Raw genomic sequence first — 27,443 nt, 5'->3', positions numbered from 1 at the left:
CTAAATATTTATAACTTGCTTAAACGTAACGCTTCGTAACGACTATGACTCACAAAAAGTAACGCATGTAACGTTTTGTAACGTCATAACTCACGAAAAAATAACGCTTCGTAACGCTTACAACTTACAAAAAAGTAACGCCTGTAACGCTTCGTAACGCCTTTAATTTACAGAAAAATAGCACTTTGTAACGCCCCGTAACGCCTATAACTTTCAACAAAAGTAACGCATGCAAGGCTTCGTAACAGCTATAACTTACAAAAAAGCGACGTATATAACACTTCGTAACACCTATAACTTCCTTGAAAGTAACACGTCGTAACTTGTTTACCGCTAGAATCTAACCATTATAACGGTTTTTACCATTCATAATTTCCACAAAATAACTCATATGATTTGTAATCCTTAATTTAAGACAATATCCTATGCAACGCTTTCTAGCTTCTTTTACTTAACGTTACGCCATCTCACGATAATATCGAATGAAACACTTCGTCAAATAAAACGTTTTGCCTTTCTTTATAGAAAGATATTAGAATTGCTGGAAAAACCGACTTTCGAATGGCCTCGGAGACCCATAGTGTTATATACCATTCGACTCAGTTCGACGAGATCGGAAAATGTCTGTGTGTGTATGTGTGTGCACTTTTCGAATCTATTTTTACCGCTCAATTTTCTCAAAGATGGCTGAACCGATTTTACAAACTTAGGCTGGTTTGAAAGCTACTGTCGGACCATTGATCAAGTTCGAAGATCAAATGGCTGTGACTTTTGGTTGCGGAGATATGATGGTATAAATGACGTCACCGACAAAACACGTTGATTTTTACCGCTTTTATATATATAAGGGTGCCAAAATTTTGGGATCACCTCCATTTTCGTAAAGCTCTAGTGCTGCTCGATGGCAAAGGTTTGACAATTTTCGATCTTGGTGCATAGGGGGGAGTACATGAAATTTCCAAAATCGAAATTTTTTTTTGATGCCAAGAGTCTCAAAACTGCGTGAAACGTCTAGATTTAGTGTCATCTAAAAAAAATTTTTTTTTTGAAAATATCAACTTTCTGGGATTTAGAAAAATTTTGATATTTTCTCTAAGTCCCAAAAAGTCGATTTAAAAAAATTTTTTTTCGAGATGACACTAGATCTCGACGTTTCATGCAATTCTAAGTCTTTTGGCATCAAAATTTTTATTTTCGATTTCGGAAATTTCAAATTTCAATGATCGAATGTGTTGGTTTTCGTCAAAAAGTAAATCTTTTTCGCGACTATCACATTCAATCGTGAACTCGTATTAATCATGTGAACGTACTGACAGTTTTATATACTGGAATGGCACGCCATTCGCGATAACTTTCTACTTCAAGGTATGATTGCCATTCTGCGGAACGAAAGATCTGTCGACTTTATAATGACCCAATTATATCCGATGTAAGCTCAGCGAGATGGCTTAAACGTACGCATATCGAAGTGTGTGCGTGAAAAATACGCCAGTATCCGGCCCAAGACCAAATACCGGTTTCTTAATCATTGGGTTAAAAAGGACACTTTGACACAGACGAACCGAGTTGAGTGCAGAGGCGGGTCATTTCAGCGCGATAAAAATTAATTTTTTTTCTTGTGAGAGCCTCATATTAATCGAAAAGGCTGGTCGAGTTTTATTGTGAGCGGCATAAATGACGTTCAAATCAGACGTGGGATAAACATGAAATATAATTGTTCCGTCGGTGCTAAAAGTGCTATTCAGTTAGATTCCATTTCCATACCAAACACTCAATAAAGTGCTTCTACGAAAGTGAATTCGGGTTCCGTTGTATATTCAAGTGGGCGCTGGAGATATTTTGAAAACAAACAATCGAAAGTGGCTGACAGCGAAAATGTAGCATGAGAAAATATGATCTTTTCACTTGTAGTTACAAAACCGAAACCGATCAGGCTACTTGCGTAGGTGCTTTTGAATTATTCGACATAATAGCACTATTAAATGCTAGCATAAACTTGAATAGATGTATTTTAAAATTCACGGACTGGTGAACTTTACATTTGAAACCATGTGCTTTAGTTTCATAAAGTGACTCATTTTTCCTATAATAATTGCTTTACAATCATAAGTACGACACCTTTGATAATTCTGTTCACATTTTTTTTCTCCACAGACTACGAACCGACGTCCCCGATCGAGGAAGTAACAACGGCGCTGCACGGCAAAACGCTCAAATTCATGCTGACCCACGATGTCAACGTGCGCCTGCCGGAAATCATGTTCGACGGGGCGATCCTGCGTATCGAGCCGCGCTCCATCGAGGGCAACGGAATGGTCGCCAAGATGGAATTCGTGCCGCGAACCGCTCTGCAGTCCAGAGAGGGTATAACAGAGCCGAGGATTCTGTTTAAGAAAATTAGTGAGCATCTCTGTCCGCCTGTCTCTTGCTGTCCCTGTCACTGTTTCACTTTTCATTTGATTTGATGTCTACTTTTTGCTAACCACACTGAAAACTGTGCTTTGTTTCAAAAATTATTACTCTATGAGTAGATTACTTCGGTCTACTTTGGTGGGGATATATTTAAGAAATATTTTGCATCAGTTCACTGATAGAAATCCATTGCCGTTACCATGAAAAAAAATGATACTTAATGCGTAAATTGCTATCAAGAAAATGTTAATGGAAAATGAGTTTTTGTTCATGATACCAATCATTTTGCTCATGAATTCATGAATAATGAGACATAATTGACTGTTTGCAGTTTTTGCCATACTTAGTTTGGGTGATGAGCTTGCGATGAGAGAATTCTCCTGCTTTTATACTGAATTAATTCCAGATTACACTCATAGAAATTAGAATCAAAACCATTTATAAACTATGTGTACTTATGGAATACATGATTACCACATTAAAACTAATTGGTTTTCAAATCTTATATTCATAATAAAAGCATTATTGAATCATGCACATATACCTATAAGCAAACCTTGTTCGCTTTGCTCAGGTTGAAAAATGATGCAATCACTCGTAAGAAACTTCATTTCAATATGAGTTTTTTTTTTATTCGGTAAGATAGTCCATAAATCAAGTGTAATTTATATTCTTTTAACCAGAGAATAATCAGTTTATTATGTAGACGTCAAAACGTATTCCTTTGGCATGGGGAGTCTTTTCAGAATTTGTTCAGAAGAAAATAAAAACAAATTGATATAGAATATTTCTCGCTGCGTCAGTGATGCTACGGCGAAGAAAAACTTATGTAAACTTCCTTAACAAATGAGCGTATTTATGGGAAAAAAAAACTTTCGTTGCGCCAAAGGTAGCAGCATAATTATGATAGTATACTAAGCATTCGGAAACAGTAAATTTATGATGAAATTTTGATCAGATAAGCAAAAATATAGATTTCAAAAACTTTTGGATTAATAGAAAAAATGCATGCATGTGCATGTTGAAGTTACAGAAGAGGCCTGTAATGACAATGACAATGAGCTGTTGAGACAAGAGTGTTGAAACACGAACGAGAACAAAAAGTGTTACCGGAAGTAAGGGATTTACACCGTAAGTCGTTCCATCGTAGCCATTTTGCCGAGTCATATCCACATATGCCTCAATTCACAAGAACGTAATGCGTAAAATGACTGAATTTAAAATAAATATTAAAAATTAATCGATTTAAATATATGACAAATGTACCCCGCCTTTCAAGTAGACGTTTAAATTTATATATTACAATGAGTCATTTTTGACGTTCAGAAGACGTAAATTTACCCGATTTTTTCTAGGTGTGCAAAATGTTTGAACATGATTTCATACAAATGTTGGCCGCGGTTTCAGATGGCCCATGCGTTAGGTCCAATTTTGACACACTTTCTCCAACATATCGGCCGATATTTCACGAATAAATGCTTCAATATTGACTTCCAGTGCGTCAATCGTTGCTTACCTACAAGGTTTACCCTTGTAGACATGATCCTTAACATGGTCCTATAGAAACAGGTCAAAGGCGTTAAATCGGGCCCAGAACCTGAGATAAACAGTTTACTGCGGCAGCTATCAATTTGTTCATTGTTTCGCGTGCCGTGTAGGACGGGGCACCGTCTTGTTGAAACCACATGTCAAACATGTCCAATTCTTCAATTTTGGGCAAAAAAATCGTCAATTTTCACACGGTAGCGCTCGCCATTTGCATTAACGTTCCGTCCATCGTCGCTTTTGGAGAAGTACGGCCTGATGATGCCACTGATTAATAATCCATACCAAACAGTGCCTTTTTTGGGGATGCATTAGTAGCTCTTGCAATGCTTCTGGCTGGTTCACTTCAGATGCGTCAGTTATGCTTTTTGATGCATCAATCCAACCAGAAACGAGCTTTGTCACTGAATACAATTTTTCGATAAAAAGTAGATCTTCCTCGCGAGATCTGTCAAAAACAGTATTGCCAAACAGATACTAACATAAAATCACCCTTTATTATCGAAGTATTTAATAATTGTGATTTGATAACAATAAAAAATGTGCAAAGCTTACTATGATAAAAGCTAATTTCAACAACTTTTTTCCCTTAATAAATGGAAAACCTATGTCTTCTACAAAGTTTAAGAACTTTTAACGAGAAAAAACTTTGCCGAAGAAGCTGTAGGTTTAACACGGCCAATAAGCCACCTATCAACATTCACTTTGAAGGAATTCCGAAAGACTCAGTACTCGCTGAGAGTAAACCATAACAGTAAACTATAGTGAAAAAGCTATCTCTTTCGTATGGTGTTAAAATTAATGCTATATTTTTCATAACTCGACTGAAATTTCTTGCAAAAATTGATGCCTAAAGGTTACTTATTGGTCGATATCACAACAAACGCGTGATATGAGGATAAAAAAATTTACTTTTGCACGTTTCCTTAAGAAAATGGTGAAAAAAGCAATGTATATTTCTAGCTCCTCAAAAAGTATATGTATGTGTAACTCTAAGTAGTTGAAGTTAATGTATATAAAGGTTGAAATGCTATTAATTTTTTAATGAAAAGGATAAATCGTACATAGTCTTCAACAACAATGTATAATATTACGTTTTAGTAAAGTTATGTACAAAAAAATTGATTTTAAGGGTTTCAAACGAAAATACTTCATATAACCGAAACTTTTTGCGTTAGACCTACAGCTTCTTCGGCATAATTTTTTCTCATTAGAAGTTCTAAAACTTTGTAGAAGACATCTCTCAAGAGAAAAAAATTGTTGGAATGAAATTTCATCATAGTAGGCTTTATACATTTTTTATTGTGTTCAAATCACGAAGTATATTTTTATGTATAAGTTCTCCAAAGAAACTATGTATATCGGATCAACGGTTTAGCAGCTAGAGAATTAAGTTCGCGTTTTTATCGATTCAAATCACTGTGCAGCGCCCTATGTATTGCACCGTTAACCCGGGCGCGGCAAATTTATCAAACCGTACACAACAATTGGCAAATATATAAAGAAGAACGCCCCTGCCCGTCTTCTCTGTCCAACGAAAGTAACAATCTGTTTTGGTAGGATCTGGCATCGTGCCATTACCCAAAACCGGCGACAAAGTTGCACGTAGCCAAGGATGTTGATTTTGTGCCGAATGAAGCAAGTTCACCAACTGAAAGTTCACCTAAATTGAAAACGACACGAATTTGAAGACATAGTGTTTGTGTGTAAGAAAGATGACACACGTTGCACCCCGGATTCGTTTAGTAGCCTAGCAGATAAGGTTAAAACTTTGCAAAAGCAGAACCATATGTGTTGATTCATTCACTGAGAGTTTAAAAAACGCGGGTGGGTAATGTAACAGACATACCTGGAGAACGTGAATACGAATAAAATGACCACGGTTTCTCAACACTTCCGAATATCAATAATCACTTGTATTAGTTGATTAATTGGGTGAATTTTGCCAATTTTACTGCTTCGCATACACAATTGTAACGGATGAACCGTTACTGAAATACTACTTTTCGACGACCAACATATTCTACCACACAAATAACGCGGAACAAATAAGACTAAAACATTACAACGAACAATGTTATAGTAGATTTTTGTCGATTTACAAAATCAGTGGAGAAGAACTGCAGTTTTTTGCCTTTCTCATATAGAAAGGTTTTTTTTGTTAATCGACTTTTGAACCCAAGCCCGGAGGACCGAGTGTCATATACCATTCGACTCAGTTCGTCGAGTACGCAAAATGTCTGTGTGTAACGTTTTTTTGCCCTAACTTTTCTCGGAGATGGCTGAACCGATTTTCAAAACTTAGATTCAAATGAAGGGTCTTGAGGTCTCATAAAAAATTTCTGAATATTATTTGGATCCGACTTCCGGTTCGAGAGTTATTGGGTAAAATGTGCAATAAAAAAAGAAAATATGCGTTCTAACTTTTTTTATAAATGGCCCGACCGATTTTCACAAACTTAGGTTCAAATGAAAGGTCCTGAGGTCCCATGCGTAATTCCTGTATTACATGCGGATCCGACTTCCGGATCCGGAAATATAGGGTAAAGTGGGTTAAAAATTGTATACCATCACTGAAATTTGGGAAAAACCTCAAAAAAAATTTTTTTAATCGACCTCAAATCTTTTCCAATTGACAGTTTTTATCAGTAGACGGTCAAACAAACCGATTTCGGTTATTCTTTTAAAAATCGAAGAAAATTATTTTGAAGACTACCACAGTATTATATATGATAGTATGATTGATATGAGAAAGGCATCATTACACCACTAGGTGGATTAAAACAGGTTTTTTGTTGTATATTTTAATGTTTTTGAAGAGTTGATTTGTGTAATTTATCCGATGTTTACAACTATTGAATACTTTTTGCTATCATTTTTTTTATCTACACCAGGACCTTAATTCATAAATAAACCATTGATTTCACAGCAGAAACAATTAATTCATAATCAGATCTGCTCGATTCAATACAGTTTATTGAATTTTGATAGACAAATTTTTATTTTCAGCGATATTGATTTTAGGATTTACAATTGAATGTATAATATATGGTGGTATTCTGAACAAATCTATAGTGAAAATGAAACTCATAATTCATTGAATAGTTTGGAACATTTTTTAATATGTATTCCTATAGTCACTGCGAAATTTTGGATGATTTTGTAACAGTGAATCGTATTGTTTTTATGTTGAATGTAACTGAATTCAGAAATTATTAGGTGTACAACTTTGCTACCGCCGAATTTTTTCCAAAATTTAATGCTTTAATGCGAAAAAGTGCTTACAGATGTATTATTCAAAGTTTTGTCCGTCGCTAGCGACAACTTTCTCCCATCTTTCCGGAAATTTTCGAATCCCGGTTCGAAAAAAGGAGTCCTTTTTTGAAGCTATCCATGAAGCAATCCATTTTTCCAACTCTTCGAAGGATTGAAAATGTTGATCCGCGAGGCCGTGTGCCATCGAACGGAATAGGTGGAAGTCAGAAGGGGCGACATCTGGGGAATACGGCGGGTGGGGCAAGACTTCCCATTTCAGCGTTTCCAGGTACTTTTTGACCACTTTTGCGACGTGAGGCCGAGCATTGTCGTGTTGAAGGATGACTTTGCCATGTCGCTCTTGATACTGTGGCCGCTTTTCTTTTAGCGCACGACTAAAGCGCATCAGTTGCGTTCGGTAGCGATCTCCTGTGATGGTTTCACCCGGTTTTAAGAGCAAGTAGTAAATTGTTATGCATCTTTGAAGGTTTTTTCTCTTCCACAAACGTGTTTGTCTTCGACATCGAACTCACCATTTTTTCAAATGTTGAAACCACTCCCGACACGTTCTTTTACTCAGAGCAGCATCACCGTAAGTTTCTGAAAGCATTCGATGCGCTTCAGTTGCATTTTTTTTTCTAATTGTAACAGAAAAGTGAAACCTCCCGCAAATGGCGAGAATTGGGCACATAAACAGACATTTTCGAGCGTGAATAATACGAAAACAAGAACAACTGTCACACCTTATAAATTCTGCTTCAGGAGTCAGTTCCAAAATTCTGGTTTGGAGTTTAGATCTAAATTTTAATTCCAGAATTCAGATCTATCTCATATCTTGAGTTTTTTCCCTAATTTTAAAGAAATGAAGAACCTTGGTTCAAATAAATAAAAAAAATAAATTCTAGTTCCAAAATTAGAATTCAGTTCCCGATTCTTCGTTTTCAATTCCAAGCCGTTATTCAGAAATTAAATTCTGAAGCTGAATTCCGAAACTAAATGCTAACCCTGGAAATAGGTTCAGAATTCAGGTGGACCAGCATTCAGTCTCAGTTCCCAAATCCAGATCTAGCTAGTATTCATAATCTGCATCCGAATCCTGATAATCTGAAAAGCGAATGAGAGCACGACTTGAACGTTTGAGGCTTTGTGGGAATTTCGATCCATGGGAGATTTCGAATCAGAGGAATGACTGTTATTATCCGACGTGAACCTATACGAAAATTCTGCCACCATATTAGATTCGGTTCATCTCACTTTTCCATTGGCAGTCGAAAAAAATCGACCATATTTTGTGCTCTCTGTAATAATCAAGTGATATTTGAGATCCCAAAAGTGATTTTGTGTTCTTGCACCTACATTGGTCTTCCGTAAAACCAACCAGGTTAATGTTCTGGCTATAGTATTATACGGAACGGGAGGGGCAAGTACAGAATCAGTCCAAGATATCGATTCAAGTCGAAAAATTTATTGAGAAAAATATGATCTGTCAAGCTATTTGGGGCTGCAGTAAGATTTCTAAACCGTCCATCACAACCCAATTATGAACGTTCGCAATAGTATGCACCTTTTAATCTACAATTGTTCGATAGCAAATGTTCAAAATATTAAACTATTGTGTTAGTCAAAAATTAACAGTATATCCAACAAAATTTGAATATTCTACGCTTCCCCATTATTTTTATTGAAAACTAGACGTGTCCATACTTTCTGGGACAGTCTTTACGTGCTGTGTTTTGGTAATAATAAGACTTCCGAACAACTGAAGTTGATGACAAGATCTTTTTTTTCAGGTACAGCAATACAAATCTACTCAAATGCAATCAAAATATGTTGTTACATATTCGAGTCAAACCCAAAGATTTCAATCAAAAATAAACTATTTTAGGTTCAAATTAGCAACTCAACTAAAAATTATAGCACTCAATCTACGCATAACTTGTAGCACTTTCCAGCACAACTATGATCAATCGATTTATACTCCAGAATGTGCCTGACCACTTACTGAGTATTGCACTTTTTCAAATTATCTAGGAATCGGATAATTTTCACGAGATCTTCTTGTGCACTTTGCTCACTAAAATAAAATCAAATGTATTTGAACTCGTTGAATGTTGAATCTTAGATTATAAACCAGTACGTATACCTGCAACAATAGAATATACGATCTGCAAAAAGTGAATCTAGAATCAAATGACTAGGGCATCACGGTGGAAAAACATTGAAAACCATAAACCATTTTTTCCCATTTTCAGAAAAGCTCTTCACCGGTAAACTGCTACTCGCCTTCCTCGGCCTGATTCTGGTGCTGAAGATCATCAAAATTAAGGTCATGTGGCTGTTTCCACTGCTGGTCGGAGTCGGAACGGCCAAAAAGCTGGTCCTCAAGTTCCTGTTGTTCCTGTTCCCGGCCCTGTCGCACATCTTCAAGCTATGTTCGTACTACCACGAATCCTACCACAAACCGAACTTCCATCACCACCAGCATCACATCAAACATCTGCACTCGGTGAGTACTGCGTTTGTATAAAACAGATTGTTCGACTGGAAGCATACATCCGGGTGATTGAAGCGAAAATTAGTCAGTGTGAAGTTATATTTCTACGGGAGATAAAAAGGATTATTTGATAAAATGTTCATTCCCGGTCTGCCTAGTTGTACGGCACAACAAAACCGATTAGAATCAGTTTTTCTAAGCCTTTTAAGGATGAGTTGTGCTATACAATTCGTCAAAACGAAAGTACGAATGAAGTGTTATGCAACACGTCAAAATAATTATTCCAACAGTGCGTTATCAGCGATTACGGAGGATTTCAAATGTGATGAAGTCATGAATTATCCAACAAAACGTATTATTGAATGGACCACACAATTGCTAATTCTCGCTTTAACAGTACATTGACTTACCGTAATGGGTACTGAACAAACCACAACCACTCGACAGCATGCGATTCGACAATCAGTTGTGGAGCCTAACGACTAATGGCGATACCATTTTTGCTCGATTTACCCACAGTTCTATGCACCACATGAACACGGTGCGATCTCAGGCAACCTACCGGAGCTAATCTACACCAAACCACCCCGGGGACACCCGTCGGAATACATCCATGGAGCTCCGGTGCCACCACATGCACACTTCCAGCCCGAGTTCCACTACGAATCGTCCGGAGTTGGACTCGGATCCGAGTGAGTATTTTGTCGTATCGAGCGGTTCAGATCCGCGTACCACTAAAAGACACAGCTTCTTAGACTGACCAGTTTATGTTATTTTCGTTGTGACTAAGTCAATTTTGGGACGATTGAACGATTCGTGGACTGCTGAATTCGGGTCTCACAGTGTGGGTGAATGTTTTTATGTTTTCTGTTTTTCGTTTCTACACTAGAGCCCATTGAAAAAGGGAGAGTAAATCTTTTTGGTTAAATTAGTACATTCCTCATTGAAGAGCGTAAAAACTACCGTTGACAATTTTTGACCGATGCAGTGGGCTCTAGAAATTCTACTTCTTACATATTAGTTTATCGTCGTAATTGGTTACGTTTCTACTGTGCATTACGCTTGACTGAAAGACAACAAGGTGAAAAGAAGAAAATAAACTATTTTTTTTTGTTTTGACGATTTGATACAGATTGGCTTCCGTGACCAAGGGTAACCGTTCAATAATATCTGAAACAGAAAATGACTCACATGAAACGAATATTAGATATGATAATAATTTACTTTTTGTTCGAATACATTTTTTTAGTATCCACTGCGAGACCACCGGAGCCAGAGAACTTGTCAAATCGGAATATGATAATAAGTCTATTGAATAGTAAAAGTTGAAATTGAAAAAAAATTGTTAAAAAATGGAATGAGTAAAATACTGTTAATTGAATGACAACATCATTGTTTGGAAAACATGATCGTGAAAAAGTCAGTTCAAGAGATTTTCTAAGATATCTCAGTGACTGAAATAATCACTTCCGAGATTCTCATTCATGAAACAAGCATCCTCAAAATTCAGAACCTCGAATTTCACAAGAGATTTTTTGTGTTAGCGAAACTTAATGACGAATTTCCACCCACAGAAATATCTCTAAAAAGATAATCGAAAGGGAGAAGAGTGTCCGATGATATTTCGATGCTGAATCTCCACTACGCTTCAGTTTTACACCGAAGTGATTGGTGCAAGATATTATTATTATATTTTCAGCAATAATAAAATCTCTACAGAATAAATTCGCAACTGGATCGCAACTGAGAAATAATTACTGCATCATTTTCGATGCACGTAGGGTGGTCAATATAAACAACAACATTTTCTTCCACATTCCAAACAGCGATTGTAGAGCAACGAAAGGCTTTAATTCCAGCTGGCTGATTACCATTTAGATAAAACCCAATAAAACGCTATTTAGCATGAATTTGTTGCATAGAAATAATAGGAGCGCAGTATTGTCAGCATGTCTGAAACACTCAAACGCTGCGCCTGCACCTCGCGCGTTTGAATTGGCAAAGCGATATCCTGCGGCCCTGTTACTTCTACGTACGTTATTAAAGTTAAATTGGGTAATATTTTTAATCAGCAGCATAACATGCTCTGTGATTGTTTTTGCTATTATTATAACTATTATTCATTACAGCACTTGCTGCTCCTATTTTTGATATTACTCCACCACCACGGTATTGCTAAGTAAATCTCGAATACATCTCCACTATTGATCAATCCACTTATCAACCACCCTACGAACACTGAACCTTTTATAGAATGGTCCGGTTTTTGTTCATTGGCGAATTTATTCAACATGTATTCTGCCAAGGGTTGAGATTTAACGACTATGAAAATTCATTTCTCAAAAATCTTCTGTTCGAGAATCAAATCCGATATATTCAATGTGCGAATTTTTTGTCAAATATCATCGAGCAGAATGTTCGCTAGTGAACTTTTCACAACTGATATATTGCCATATGAAATCAATTTCAATGAGAATCGCGTTTGAAAAAAATTAGTGCTCAACTTTTCTGCAGTGAGTTTTCTGATCGCGGTTTTATTTTTGTCTGAAAATCATTTCTGAAAAATTTCAGTCGCGATTTTAGAAATTTTGATTTTTTCCAAAGACTGAACAATATACTATAAGGTCTAAATTTAAACTAGGATTTCTTGCGATTTCGCAACAGCGTAAAGGCATAGTACAAAAGCCGTGAACTTTTTCATATTTTTCACGAGTAACCACCTCGCCATCGTATTTTTTACTGTTTCATTCATAAATGGTTGCATTTGAAACAGAGGAACGGTGACGAAGCATTTTCCTTTCATTTAATTTCGAGGCATTTCAACGAAATGGAGCATCAATGCATCACTCGATTTTCACCAACACCTCGAAACTGAATTACGGTCTGAATTGACTGCTATTAAATTTGTCCAAGAAGAGAACTTAATGTATAATAATGCGCGATAATGCCCCTTTGAACGTCGTTGGTAGCCAAATTTATAGAAACAGGCATCCATACTAAAACATTTTTTCGAAAACCTAACTAAATTTAATATATAAAGGGTGATTTTCAAATAGAAAAGAACACAAGAATTGAGAAAATTAATGAAATATTTTCTGGATTCGATAGAACGAGCAATATAATTTAATTTCATGAAAATGTTGGCCGCGGCTCCGCTCTAGATGGCCCATGCGCAAGGTTCAATTTAGGCACACTCTCTCCAACATATCGACCGGTATTTCACTAAAAAATGCTTCAATATTAGCTTCCAATACGTCAATCGTTGCTGGTTTATCCTTGTTGACATGAGCCTCAACATAGTCCTGCAAGAAAACGTGAGATTAACTGTTCACCGAGGGCGGCTCTCAATTTGCTCATTGTTTCGCGTGCCGTGTGGGATGTGGCACCGTTTTGTTGAAACCACTTGTCGGACATGTCCGATTTTTCCGTTTTGGGCAAATAAAATTATCAATCATCACACGGTAGCGCTCGTCATTCATAGTAACGTTCCACCGATCGTCGCTTTTGAAGAAGTACGGCCTGATGATGCCACCGGTCCATAAACCACCCCAAACAGTGTCCTTTTTCGGATGCATTAGTAGCTCTTGCAATGCTTCAGATGTGGCAATTATGCTTATTGACGTATCCATCCAACCAGAAATAAGTTTTGTCATTGAGCACAATTTCTCGATAAAAAAGTGGATCTCTTAATCTCTTAACCGAACATGAATTTGTATAGTAAAATTCAATAATTTGCAAGAGTTGTTCGTTCGTAAGTTGATAAATGATTACATTATAAACCAAATTGAATAAGTTTGACAGTGACACAAGACACGATATACGCCTGATCTATCAAAAACAGTGTTGCCAAAAAGATACCTGCAAAAAATCACCCTTTACTAGATTTGTTGGATATAAGGGACGGACTATTGCCACATATCCGACTGTTTGCTTCAATATTGTAGAACTTTATTTCTAAAATTTTATTTTGTCTGTAATAGAAATTTTTAACTATTACAATCGGAAATACACAATTCCGAATTTTAAATAATTCACTTTTTCTGTTACAATTGTATCAAGGCATGGAATAGTATGATCCGGCATTTTCTTTCTCGCACAGTTAAACAAAAGATTCGTGCTAAAATAATTAGATAGGATTCTGTGGGTCACACTCAATCAAAGACATCAATCGTTGTACAGATAGAAATATCGTCAGCAAACAAACAGTTTCTAAATATTTACAATACCACAGAAATTTTCAAAATCGATTGTTGAATGTTGGAGTTAAAGTAAAACGAAGGTAAAAAAGGAATTTTCTAGTAATTTATGGCCTCATTTTGCAAAACATTTAATATTTCGTAGTAAAATTGACCAAACTCAAATATTCTTATAGAGGCTTCTTTGCGAAAGGTTTTGAAATGAAATGAGCATGAAAACGTTTCGTGTGGTTCTTCTAGTTACTTGCTTTTTCGGTCAACAGCAACATACCTCCAAAAATATCGCCGCGTTTTTTGTTCCATTTTCCTCCACTGTGCAATAAGTAGATTTTTAAGAAACTCTAATGTGACTGGAAATAACCAATTACTTCTGAATATGACAGGATAACAATTTAAACTAGAAAAGAAATTTTACTACTCCGAAAACTGATTTGAAATAATAATATTTGAAATAAACAACTTCAGCTTTCTAATCCCTATGCTTGACGGTAATCGAATCATTTACTCTAATCAGCTCACCACCATCAAAAGACTGACAACCACCATACGTTCTCGCGCTGGTATGAGTGGAGATGCACACTTCCATTTGTTTCCGAGACTAGTGTTTAATTGCATGAGCTTTTGTTTCAAGATATGTCAAAAATATTTAAAATTATTTATATTGTTGTTTTTTCTGGATTTTTTATTTTCTTTTTATAGTTCGATTTGGTTCGATAACAATTTTGAACTGAAATGAGTCTCTGAGTACACAACGCCATAACAAACACACAAAACATTGAACAAAACTAAGCCAATTTGTATCAAAAGCCAGTAAACATTAGTTTCCTAAATGTGATCTAACTCTAACTATAGTTCAATGTATAGTTCTTAAGACAGGGCTCGAATCTCGTACCGCAAACAGTAGCTTTTGTTTCAAGATATGTCAAAATATTTAAAATTATTTATATTGTTGTTTTTTTCTGGATTTTTTATTTTCTTTCTATAGTTCGATTTGGTTCGATAACAATTTTGAACTGAAATGAGTCTCTGAGTACACAACGCCATAACAAACACACAAAACATTGAACAAAACTAAGCCAATTTGTATCAAAAGCCAGTAAACATTAGTTTCCTAAATGTGATCTAACTCTAACTATAGTTCAATGTATAGTTCTTAAGACAGGGCTCGAATCTCGTACCGCAAACAGTATAACTACCTCGGAAGCCAAAACAGCCAAAACTTCACCAAAACTATACCAATACCTCCAAAAAAAAACAAGTGTAAAATGAAACTATCAATCGCCTCCTTTAAAATACAGGTTCATTAGCGATAGAAACTCTTACGTAGACACCTCATTCAAACCAAAGTACGAGGACTTGAATGATATCAATGCATGGGGTTTGGGCACTGGTTCAACAACAGCACCACCACTACCATCATCATCATTTTCTTCACCACCCTACGGTAGTAGTCACAGTAGAAGCAGCAATGTAAATCCACTCACGCATCATCAACCAAGGTAGGTTCGTACTGCTACGGATGCAAACCAAAACAGCCCCCCAGAGTGAACACAATCAACACCACCACCACCACCACCAACACCATTACCACCACCGCCAGTCCTTGAGACAAAAGGAACCCTGCTTAGTTTGACACGAAATGCCACCCCCGCCCACACTGTTTTACATCCACTCACGTATTCATGGATTGTGGATGCTGTGTCTACGGGAAACAGTTTTTCTTGTACTACTACTACTACTACTAATCGTCCGAATCCATGACTAACACCGTTTGCGAATGGCTACTTCCGACCCAGAAGAAAGAGGTTTCACCAGCAATTTTGCACTAGAATCACCAATTTCGGACTAAAACCCATCAAACTGCCTTTCAGTGTGTGTGTGTGTGTGTCTGTGTGAATGTGCATGTAATTAAATCGCTTAATGTCTTGATCATAACAACCATCATAAGTCACGGTAGAGGTCCCACCTTCCTAGGCGAGTGCGTATCCATTTCCTATTTACCGAACAGCGAGTATTGGACGAGAAGATGTTTGCTGCTTCTGTCCAATCCTAACTATATTTACATACGATCCGATTCCCAACGCAACCAGAGAAGAAAGCTATTCCCGACGAGATGATCGTTGTTGTATTACATGTCGAACATTAATTGGAAATTTGTTCAGGAAGATTTCACTAACCTTGAAACCACCTCACGCTTGCAATGTTAATCGGTTTCTACTTTAATAAACATCGGCAGTAGCTTTCATCGTGATCAATAAAAAACTGTCCGACAGAGATTTTTTTCTATTTTTCTTTCACAAATAATCACTGAATTTCTTCCTTATTTCTGCGACATCGAACCAACATCGACAACACACACACAGGATCATGAATCCGAAACCGGTATACGGACCACCCCCGTCAGGCTTTTCGTCGTACGCCTCCAAACGAACTCCGACCGGAGCGGCCAGTTCCATTGCAGCCACGTACGTGTCCGCCCCGTCCGCGGAGGAGCAAATGGTAAGTGATATTTTAGAGTTTTTTTGTTCGAATATTTCCCTAAGCATTTAATCAATTATACACAAGTATTTCATTTTTACCGAGTACATTCTTTAGCAAAATTTTTCGCTAAAATCTGAAGGCGATGTTTTTTTTTTCAGAATGTTTTTGGCACGGCTCATTACCCTTTATCTAAACCAGTGATTCCCAAACTGGTCCCTACAGCTCATTTTCAGTGGATAGTAAATTCAAAATTGTTAACAAGTGGGTAATGAGTCGCAAAAAAGTTTACTTCGATACTTAAAAAATTGTTCTGAGAAAGGCCCTGAGTAAAATGTATTCATGACAAGTTTATATAAACATGTGGATAATATATCATTGCAAAAAGCAATTCCATTACAATCTATCAGTTGCAAAAATGATGTAATTAGTGCATCATCACATTCTTGCGAGATTTGTGAGAAAGGAAGCGAAAGTAAGAAGATGAAAATTTCAGTGCTGTTACGACCAAGAGTTGGTCAAATAAGAATGAGTGTAAATAGTTTCAATGTTTCATGAGAAATTCGTATCATGTCTATATTCCAAATTCAATTCATACAAAATACAGAAAAAAATCCAGGTCCAGGTTCAGAATCCAGATGGTCAGAATGATTTTCAGAATTCGAGACCAAAATCTTGTTCAGAATACTGAGGTCAGATCCAGAATTCAGATTCATGTTCGGAATTCAGGTCCAGAATCCTGCTTCCCGGTTCAGAATTTAGGTTCAGATCCAAAATTTCTGTCAGGATCTCAGACCCAGAATCTGGCTTGGAATCAGAACTCACGTCCAAAACACACGAAAACCTATGTATTCCTGTCAGGAGTTCAGGTCTATAACCCAGGTAAAAAATGCAGGCCTAGAATTCGGATCCCGATTTTCGCCCAAGAATCCAGGTCCATGTTCTGAGACTAGGTCCAGAATTCAAGTGAACAGGTTCTAAAAATTTGTCAGGAGCTAATCCGAGGTCAGAATTCAGGTTCAGGTAAAAAATCTCTGTCAATAAATTTGGTCCAGAATCTGAGTCCAATTTCAGAATATATATCCATAGATCCAGAATTGTGGTCCTGCATCCCGTTCCGGAATTCAGATCCAGACTAAGAATTTCGGTCCAGAATTGAAGTCCCGATTTTAGATTCAGAATTCAGATTCTGCAAGGTCAAGTTAATCAATTCAGGTCCAGGTTCTGAGTTCCAATTATAGTACCTAATCCTGGTCTGTAAGAAGTGTATCGAAAATAAGATATCCACAAATTTTTCTTTCAAATTAGGATAAAAAACGATATTTTATTCAAACTAAAAATTGATCCTTTATTGTACGAGGTTTAACTTGAGCATAATGAAAACCGGACGAGATTTAAGTTATTCCTTCACGAATTTTCGAACTTTTGGTCAAACACTCTTCATCAAATTCCAAACAAGTATGGCATCGCATTTTTTGGACGCTTGAGCCCAAATTTTTTTTAACTCCTGCATGTTCCCAGCTGCATTACCAGTCTTCTTGAAGACTCTCTTCACGATTGCCAAGTAACGTTCGATGGATCGAAGCTGAGGTCAATTTGGTGGATTGATATTTTTCTCAACGAAATTTATACCCTTTTCCGCAAACCAATTGACAGTTGTTTTGGCATAGTAAGCCGAGGCTAAATCCTGCCAAAACAGTGGAGGTGTACTATGCTTCTTATATAAAGGCTCAATCTCTTCTGGAGACATTCAGATCGATAGATTTCTGCATTTATAGTTCCGGTAGTGTAAAAAATGATTGACTTCAAACCATAGGAACATATACCTTTTGACCGAATTTCTCCACTCAAATCGACCTGTCCGCATCGCTTACATCCTCTCCAACGACGACAATTAAAGTATTGTGGACGATTCTGGTGCATTCCTAGTATCTCTGTCAAATTTATTGAGTGACATTGTTACTCAATAAATTTGACAAATTGTTACTGTAACAATCTTGCTTGGAATCCAGAATCCAGCTCCAGAATCTAGCTCCAGAATCCAGCTCCAGAATCCTGCTCCAGATTGGGACCCAAAACCTTCATCGTCAGTTCAAGCCAAGAAATTGGGTTCAGATCTAGAATCCAAATCCATGCTCAGTATCCAAGTGTAGATATCTACCTCAGGTTCAGAGTCTCTGTCAGAACTCTGTTTAAAAACTCATGTCCAGATTTAGAATTCAGATTCCGAAACCTTGTCGGATATCCAAATTCAGGGTACTGGTTCAGAATCCTGGTCTAGGTTTAGAATCTCTGTCAATAATTTAGGTTCAAGTTTAGAATTGAGGAATCCTAGAGAACTCAGGTCCAGAATCCAAGTCAGGCTCACAGTTCAAGTGCAAAATAGGTTCAAAGTTTGGTTTCGAAAACTCTGTCAGAAGCTCAGAAAACAGAATTCTGGTGCAGAATCCCGATCCATGTTCCGAATATAAATGCTGAATTCTGCTTCAAGTTCAGAATCCATGTTCGGATAAAGAATCTATTTCAAGAATCCAGGTTCAGATTCAGTATTCTGATCCAGAAACCTTGTTCGATAGTTTAGTGTTCTAATACAGTGTTCAAGAGTAGAGTCCAGATCTAGACATCGCTTAGTTATTACTGGGTGAGAGCACTTGCGAGTTTTTCTAACAATTATAGAACCAAGTGTAATGAACACAGTCATGCACATCTTTATCACCAACACTTAATAATTATCGTAATTTTCCGTGTGGAAAGTCGTTGCTTGAGAGTCGCAAATAAACTGTTTGATTTAAAATGTTTTCGTTTTTGTCTCTCACACAAAAAGTAAAACCAGAACTAGAAATGACTCGAAAAGTTACTTTTGAGCGTGTTGTGTTGACATCAGTGCAGTAAAACTTCATTCAATTCAATTGAAACCGAATGTGAATTACACTGACGATCTCTCTACTGCAGTAAACTTCACACTCTGACACACACAACGTTCGCTGACGTACAGAACTGGCATTCTCTTCAAAACAAAGCTCAGTTTAACCACCGTCATTTGATCTCTTGAAGTAACAAAATATCTATTTCAATAGTGTGAGAGCGGCCTTCAAATGAGGTTCATGTAAAAATTCAAATTGGTTCAAGGTAATAGACGAAAGACAAACCATAAGCTGAAATATCAATCACAGAATACACATAAATTAATAGCTTCCTCCTTCAGTATTCATTTGTAATACTTTATTTCATTTGTAGTTCTTTTCATTCGATATTGCTCACTACCAACAGCGAAGACAAATAAGCAGCTAGACTACTTGGCACTTGAAACTGAGCAAAACTTCAAATGACTAGATACGATTATTCAACTGACGATGAATTTTTGGAGCTTCACTTGAAAATGGCAGCGAAACTCAAATGAATTTGTATCGACATGCTGACGGTCAGTGGCCATAAATTTCATTCTCATTTGATATCATTCGATTGAAATTGAAGTTTTACAGCACTAAATTGAAATTTTACACACTAAAGTATAATTTCTATCTATTTTATATTTAAATCTCAAGTTAACTGCAAAAATGTTGAATGTCGCAGAATTTTAATAATTTTTTTTCTATTTTCTTAAGCAGTAGAACGAATAATATATTTAAAATGGGCATTCTACCAAAAAAGTTTGGAAATCACTTATCTAAACTCAGCCGGTTTAGCAATATACATTTTGTGACTCAAAATAAAAAAGACGGGTAGTTAAAGTCAGAGTCATAACTGGATAAAACGTGAATACGACTAAAACGAACATGCATTTTTCTCACTTCCGAATATTGATAATCGCTCTCATTGGCTCGTTTACCGGCTTACCTATACTAAAGTACGACTTATTCACATGAAATGTATTGCACCACATAATTTGATAAACAGTCGAAAACCACTTACGATCGACACGACAAAAACATAGACAATACAGTGTAGTGAATAATACCATATTCGAAATTATTAAATTCAAATAACAAAAACCTGAAATTTAGCCTTCGCGCCAAACTCAATTTGTTTCGATTTCAGCTAGAACAGAACTTTAACGCACATCGGAATTTCATCCATTTTCTGCCTCGTCCTTGTATCGTTGTTTTTTTTTGTTTGATATTTTCGGAGTCGTTGTATTTGTTTGTAGTAAGCAGATCGTTCACAGAATCGACATGTAGTTAGCTGATTCTCGTAAGTTATCAGCAATTTGAAAAGGTACTTCCCGTCTTGATCAAATGTCATGTTAAACGGGATTGCCATTTCGGATTTCGGATTTCGGATACCAGGGAAACGTTTTCGTCAAACTTTTTTTTTACGGAAAATAATCTTTCCATAATGTAACATGTCTTATCGAATATGCAATGTTAATTGACTTTTATTCGGCATGAATTGAACATCAAAAAGTTAAACTAATTTTTGATCGCAGCACCTTTCAATATTTAGCCGACTATGAATGGATTAATACAACGGAGTTTTTTCTATATACTATTACTAGAATAGTTTCAAACTGAAGCCGTAATATGTGGCCAAGCGTTGTCGGGAAGAAAAATTTTGTGCAGTACCGGTCCAGTACTGTTGCCGTTTTTTTTTTCATTAAAAGCCCGTTTGAAAAAATAGCTGCGTCGACCAAACTGCAAACGCGACTATAGCTAATTATATTACCGCAGTTTAACCAATGTATGAAACTCACCGAATTGGTTCATTCATTAGATTACCCTCTCTAAAAAGACAGTTCAGCGAATGGTATAGAGCGTAGTTTGCAAAAAATAATATCAAACGAAGTGTTAACAATGACATCTAATAAAACAGAAGAGAATGTTTTCCGCTAGTGCTGACTAACTTTGTTGGCTATAAAAAAAAATTAATTACCAACTATTATCTTGATATACTTTTAACCATTGACCCTGTTGAGACAAAAAAAGCACATTAACCACCGTGTTAGATGTTCATCGCGTCCATGCCTAACTGAAATTACTTAGAGGCGCGAAAAGTCGTTCAGGCCGTAGGAATATAAATTAAACCATTCCGACAAAACTGAACAAATTTAAATTAGACATGCAGGTTAAGTTTTTTAATCGTTTTTAGCTAGAAGCATGAAACAAGCGTAAAGAAGTTCTGTAATTGATTCGCGTTTGCTTCTGAATTGAAAAATGCTACGAGCGCTCATTAATGTAACGCCGTTTATCGTAATGACTTGTAAAAAAGTCTGACTATTATGAACAGGAATTGGTTCTAAATCACGCCACGTAAAGATATCCATTACCGTTATTGCGAAAACAAACTTAGGATAGATTAGGAAGAATGCTTTCAAGTTCAAAGCGTGTAAAGATTCCATGAAACTCTACAATAAAAGCTTTCGAGACTGACAGCTCCGTGGGAACGGTGCTTACTCTCTGGCACCTTTGTCCAGCCTCGCCTGTTCAATGACCAAATTTCATTTCTCTTGGCATCTCTAAGCAAATCAACAATGGTGTAATAAACTTTTTTTTTCTAATGTTGACCTTGACCCACCACTTTTCGCCAAGCAGCCGAAGAAAGTGAAACACCTCTGGCAATCAATTGATCAAAAGTAAATCCCAAGCATCTCATCCAATTCCACCTTCGCAAGATGGAAACAACCGATTTTACCGGTACCTGATTAGGAGTTGTTCCACCGGCAACATTACAGCGGAAGGAAATTATCATTAGGGTAACAGAGGTATTTTGGCCCGCTTTAGGATCGATTTCATTTTGGCCCACTTTGTAAAAATATCCACCAAATGTTTTAATATCTTTGAAAAATCCTTCCGCAATAGGTAATTTAATGTGATTAGCTTCAAACTGATGCAACATGGGTTACCTAAGATCGATTGAATCCATATAGTTTGTTAGGTGGGCCAAAATATATGAAGTGGCCAAAATACCTCTGTTACCCTACGCTTTGAGCGATCGATTTTTAACTGAACAGCGAACATCCTCATTTGGAAAGGTATCTCCCAGCCACACTGGATCCACTTAACCAGAGATGCATGAAGAAGGGCTCGCTTGGCCATCATCGAGAGAAGAAGCTGCACGGCAGACGTAAAACAGCTCTTTTCGCTTTCTTCGTGTCTTGTACTGGGTATCAAGGGTAGGGGTACGCGAGGTTGGGCAAGACCAGGAAGGGAAATAATGATCCGACTGTATGCCGAGCTATGTATCCACCGGCACTCGGAAGGAAAGTGTGTCATAGACTTATTGGAATTTGATCATATGCGTGTTTTGTTTTCGTTATGAGTCTTGGTCTGAGTATACTCAGTCAGTTTTGCTAGGGTGCGCTACGAAATCGAAAGTTTGTCGACCCCCTTCACTTGCCAAATAAGAGGTCTAACTGTGGTTGACAAAAGGTCAATTTTTCTATACTACAATAGATAGACAATGGGTCTAATGCGCTATTCAGTTACCTTTGGTGAAATTACTTGTGTACATCACTAATGGATGTGCGATTGGGACTGTCTCGACAGTTTTTTTTTGTTGACGGTGCAACCACAACCGTAGGAAAGTGATCGCTAATGTAATCTTTTTTCCCTTCCACCCACAGATTCGAGAAGCCCAACGGCAAGAGGCTTACAGGATAGCTCAAGAGCAGAAGCTAATCGCCAAACAACAGCAAATCATCAACCACCAGGCGTTTATGCAGGAAGGTGTCACTCCGCGACCGATCGATCCCTTTTACAGTCCAATTCTACAACGGATGGACAAGGTGTTCAATTCGCTCGGAATCATGGACGAGAACTGCCGCGAACGGCTCATCTGTGCCATGTACAAGACCCCTGCTAAATACAGTCCACACAGCAACTACATCTCGGCGGAACTGAGCAGGTGAGTCCCGGGGCATGGAGCATGGGATGATGTAACACAATCAGATGCTACCGTGTTGGGAAATTGTTTCAAGGGTCCAATAGATTATTTTCAGTTTTTTTTTACAAAAATGATGATATATAAATAAAGGAATCATCCTTAACTAAAAATTCAACAATATTGTTCAAATACAATATTCGTAATCTCAGAAAGGATTTGAAGAATAGGTACCAAAAAGCAAGTTCGAAGTCGTCCTATAAATGTATGAAACATTTGTTGTTTTGGTATATGTATTAGAGTAAGACATGGTTGTATGGGAAAAAGATGAAAAGGTTTATTCTCTCGTTCCACTAAACTTTTCGTTAAAAGTTTGTACGGGATTTGGTATGGGAAAATGTACTTTTTGCAGGGAATTCGGCTGGAGATCGAGGAAGTATTTTAAGTAAACCGACAAGTTATTGTGAGAGATTCGATCCAAAATTCTCTAATTTTCGTTCAATAAACAAGGTAAACCGTAAAACAATTGCATTACTAATTGCTTATTTACGTTGCAATCAGCTGATCTTGAAGATCCTACTTAGATCTCAACAAAATGGCGTCGTGACAGGGGGTTCAGAAAAACCGACACAAAGTCCGACCAATGGCTCATTCTTTAATCTATCTAGCACCACTGCTGCTAGTGGTCGTAATTTGATTTCGACGTAAACATTTTAAAATGATCTAAGAGCAATTGACAGATTCTCTCTGCTTTACTTCCTCTTACCTGTGTTATTATACAAATGTTCGATACATTTCTGTTACTGCTGGAAAAATGGAAGTATTGGGCCGTATGAATAAAACGTAGCAAGCTTGAATTTCAGTAGTAAATGTTACGTGTGGATCACGTTCCTGTCAAAAGCAGAAACTTTACTACAAAACAACTTTCGAACATGCTACAAACTGTAGTGTTTACTACAATTTTTCGGTTGGTAGCTCTAGAGGTTGTTACTCGTGTGTTTACTGATAAAATGAAGTTGAAAAAATTGTCAAAATAGCAGTAATACATAGTAAGTATGTTTCTTGCTTTGTGCATGCTTATTCTAGTTTTTCCGGCTCCGTGGCGATACTGCATGCAGTCAATTCTCAAATTCGGAAGTAACATTAACTAAATGTTCGAACTTGTTTTTTTTTCATACCAAACCGCGTTATATTCTGTGGACTTTGTTTTTGAGAAGATACGACAAACATCAAATTTTACTACATTTTATTCAAACGGCCCATTGTCTTTCACTCTACATGAACATTTTGTAAATTTACTATAAAATATAAGAGTTTTTAACAGAAAAGAAATTAAGCAAAGCGAAACTCTTATTGGTTTCGTGTCCTTCTGAAAAGTTTACGTCTAGTTGACTTTCTTTTGTTATGCTATAAGAGATGATTTGAGTTGTTTAAAGTCTTCGCGATAGTTACTCAGCTTAGTATTAAGATTTATGCCTTTCTCATATAGAAAGGTTATGCAATCACTGTGAAAACCGACTTGTTAACTGAGGCCCGGTATGTATGTAACAAAAATATGCACTCACTTTTCTTGGAGATGGATGAACGGATTTTCACAAAATTAGATTCAAATGAAAGGATTTATAATCCTAAAGCCATATATTGAATTGCATCCCGATCCGACTTCCGGTTCCGGAGATATAGGGTAATATGCACCAAAAAATGGAAAAAATAGGCACTCACTTTTCTCAAAGATGGCTGAACCGATTTTCACAAACTTAAATTCAAATGGTAGGTCTTGTGGTCTCAAAGCCTGCTATTGAATTTCATTTGAATCCGACTTCCGGTTCCCGAGTTATGGGGTAATATGTGAAAACTAAGGAAAAAATGTTCACTCGACTTTCTCGGAAATGGCTGAACCGATTTCCACAAACAAAGACTCAAATGAAAGGTATTGAATTTATTCAAAAATTTCTAGAACATTTCATTCAGATCCGAACTAGAGCGCGATAAGTGGAAACTCTTCAATTTCATGATTATTTTTCCACAATCGATGGCATGTAACACATGGATCAATAAGTCCCGAGACTAAAGCAGAGATGGCGCTCGTAGTAAACCAGTAACCACGTCTTTCTAGAGTATTAACCTTTGCTTGAAACGGGTCAAAATTTTAAGTCGATCCGACCAGAAACAGCTGAGTTATCGAGGTTGGAGTAAAGTCGTTTTACAGTTTGTTTAAAAAATGGAAAAAACCGAGTTTCGTGTTTCGACAAAACATTGTTTTTTAATGGGTAAAAACACCGTGCAAGCGAAACAATGGATTGAAAAATGTTATCCCGACTCTTGTCCATCAAAAGCAACGATTTGTCGGTGGTTCGCCGAGTTTAAACGTGGTCGTACCGACACAAATGACGCGGAACGCTCGGGTAGACCTGTGGAAGCCGTTACATCGGAAAATGTGAGTGAAGTGACAAAAATTATAATGAAAGATCGTAAAGTGAAGCTCCGTGAGATTACTGAGATGACACAGATATCATATGGAAGTGTATTTACTATCCTTCATGAAACATTGAGCATGAAAAAGGTTTTTTCCAAGTGGGTGCCACGATTGCTGCAATGCACCCTGCCACAAGTCGATGAAAACAATGGCGAAATTGAACGAATTGGGCTTTGATCTGCTTCCCCACCCCCCATACTCGCCAGATTTAGCCCCCAGTGACTACTGGCTCTTTGCTGATCTTAAAAAATGCTCCAGGGAAAAAGATTTGGCTCAAATGAGGAGGTCATTGCTGAAACTGAAGCTTATTTTGAAGCGAAAGATAAATTTTTTTATAAACATGGTATTGAAAAAATGGAAAAACGTTGGAACCATTGTATCACCCTAAAAGGTGATTATGTTGATGAATGAAAAAAATTTTGCAAAAAAAATGTTGTTTCCATTGTTAGTCTCGGTACTTATTGATCCATGTGTTATAAATAACATAAACTTTTTTTTTTGCTCGTACAAGCAATCTCTTTGGAGATTGAGTTTCGCCTTGCTTTTTGTCCGCTCCCTAAGTCAAAGGCGGCAAATCATATTTTGCTTCGGGTGTCTAATTTACTCAGTACGCCACTGTTGTCGAGAAGCTCTTGATCGGGCAGGCGATTTGCAGATGTGGTGAAATAAACGCAGGGTTGAAAAGAAAGGTTCGGGCAGTCAGAATGAGAGACGAAGATTAGAAATGCACAACATCTTCTTGGAAATGTGGATTTCGGCTTAGACTTTGAGGGTGCTGTGTGACCGGGCTTACTCTATACTGTGAGCGTTTGAGATTGTCGTACGAGTCACGTTTTCAGAGGTCGGGTATAGCGTGATGCGTAAGTCTATGTCTGACACGCAGTCTACCTGGGTTCGATTTCCAACCCCGCACATCATACGGTCAGAAAACTTTTCTGGCTCAAAGAAGCGAATGACGATCTCATGGTTAAAAAAACCTGTTTCAATCCACCTTGTGGTGTAATGATGCCTTTCTCATTTTACTCATAGTATCATAAATATTACTGTGGAATTCGCAAAAACAACTGTTCATTGAATAGAAATTGGCAAATTTGTTCGGACTTAATCTCACAAAATCTACAAATCCTGTTTAAATCACAACAAATTTAGGACTTCGGTGTGAAACTATAATATTTTTCTTTTGGACCTATAAGATTGTAAAAAACGTTTTTGCAGTTTTCGATCACTATTTCCAATACTTCCAAAACCGTATTCAGATGACCAGAATAGCCGAAGTTGGTTTATTTGCCAGCAACAAATATGACCTACAAATTGGAACAATTTTGAACCTAGTTAAACCTAGACTAACTATCTCATGCTCAATTTCGATTGAACCAATTAAACGAAATCTATCAAACGAAGCGAGCCTGCGTTTCTGTTACTTTTGCATATATAACAACAAAGCACGCATCGTTCGTCTTGTGTTTTCTTCTTCCACGTTGCACGTTCCGGTGTTGTACATGTTGTCATTCTATATAGCGGTTTGAAAACTTTAACACTCATCGCTCTGTAACTACGGAACTGGAAGTCGAATCCGGGTGAAATTTCACAGTAGCTTTTGAGACAACGTGAGCTTTATATTAAACCAAGATTTGTAAAAATTGGTTCAAGCAACGCTGACAAATCTAAGTGAGTTCTATTTTTGGAGTTTTTTTTTCACTACTTTCGGTGCTTCCGAAACAGAAAAAGGAGGGACCAGTGTGGGCGCAAACTAACAAGTTTCCGGGAAAAT

At 37.1% G+C, this 27,443-nt stretch overlaps 1 protein-coding gene across 2 annotated transcripts in view; it reads left to right on the top strand.

Annotated features, from left to right (window-relative positions):
* LOC131438138 (uncharacterized) overlaps window positions 1-27,443 on the top strand; it is a 106,286-nt gene that overhangs the window by 66,333 nt on the left and 12,510 nt on the right. Inside the window, exons 3-8 of one of the 2 annotated variants that reach the window (XM_058607962.1) lie at window positions 2,155-2,400; window positions 9,465-9,718; window positions 10,226-10,398; window positions 15,201-15,401; window positions 16,266-16,401; window positions 22,940-23,220. In XM_058607962.1, the coding sequence (XP_058463945.1) occupies window positions 2,155-2,400; window positions 9,465-9,718; window positions 10,226-10,398; window positions 15,201-15,401; window positions 16,266-16,401; window positions 22,940-23,220 (1,291 nt within the window). The remainder of the gene's footprint in view (window positions 1-2,154; window positions 2,401-9,464; window positions 9,719-10,225; window positions 10,399-15,200; window positions 15,402-16,265; window positions 16,402-22,939; window positions 23,221-27,443) is intronic. The other variant, XM_058607971.1, reaches the window with a different exon arrangement.

The sequence above is a fragment of the Malaya genurostris genome, chromosome 1, assembly GCF_030247185.1.
Source record: "Malaya genurostris strain Urasoe2022 chromosome 1, Malgen_1.1, whole genome shotgun sequence".
NCBI lineage: Eukaryota > Metazoa > Arthropoda > Insecta > Diptera > Culicidae > Malaya > Malaya genurostris.
This window is presented reverse-complemented; position numbering and strand designations above follow the sequence as displayed.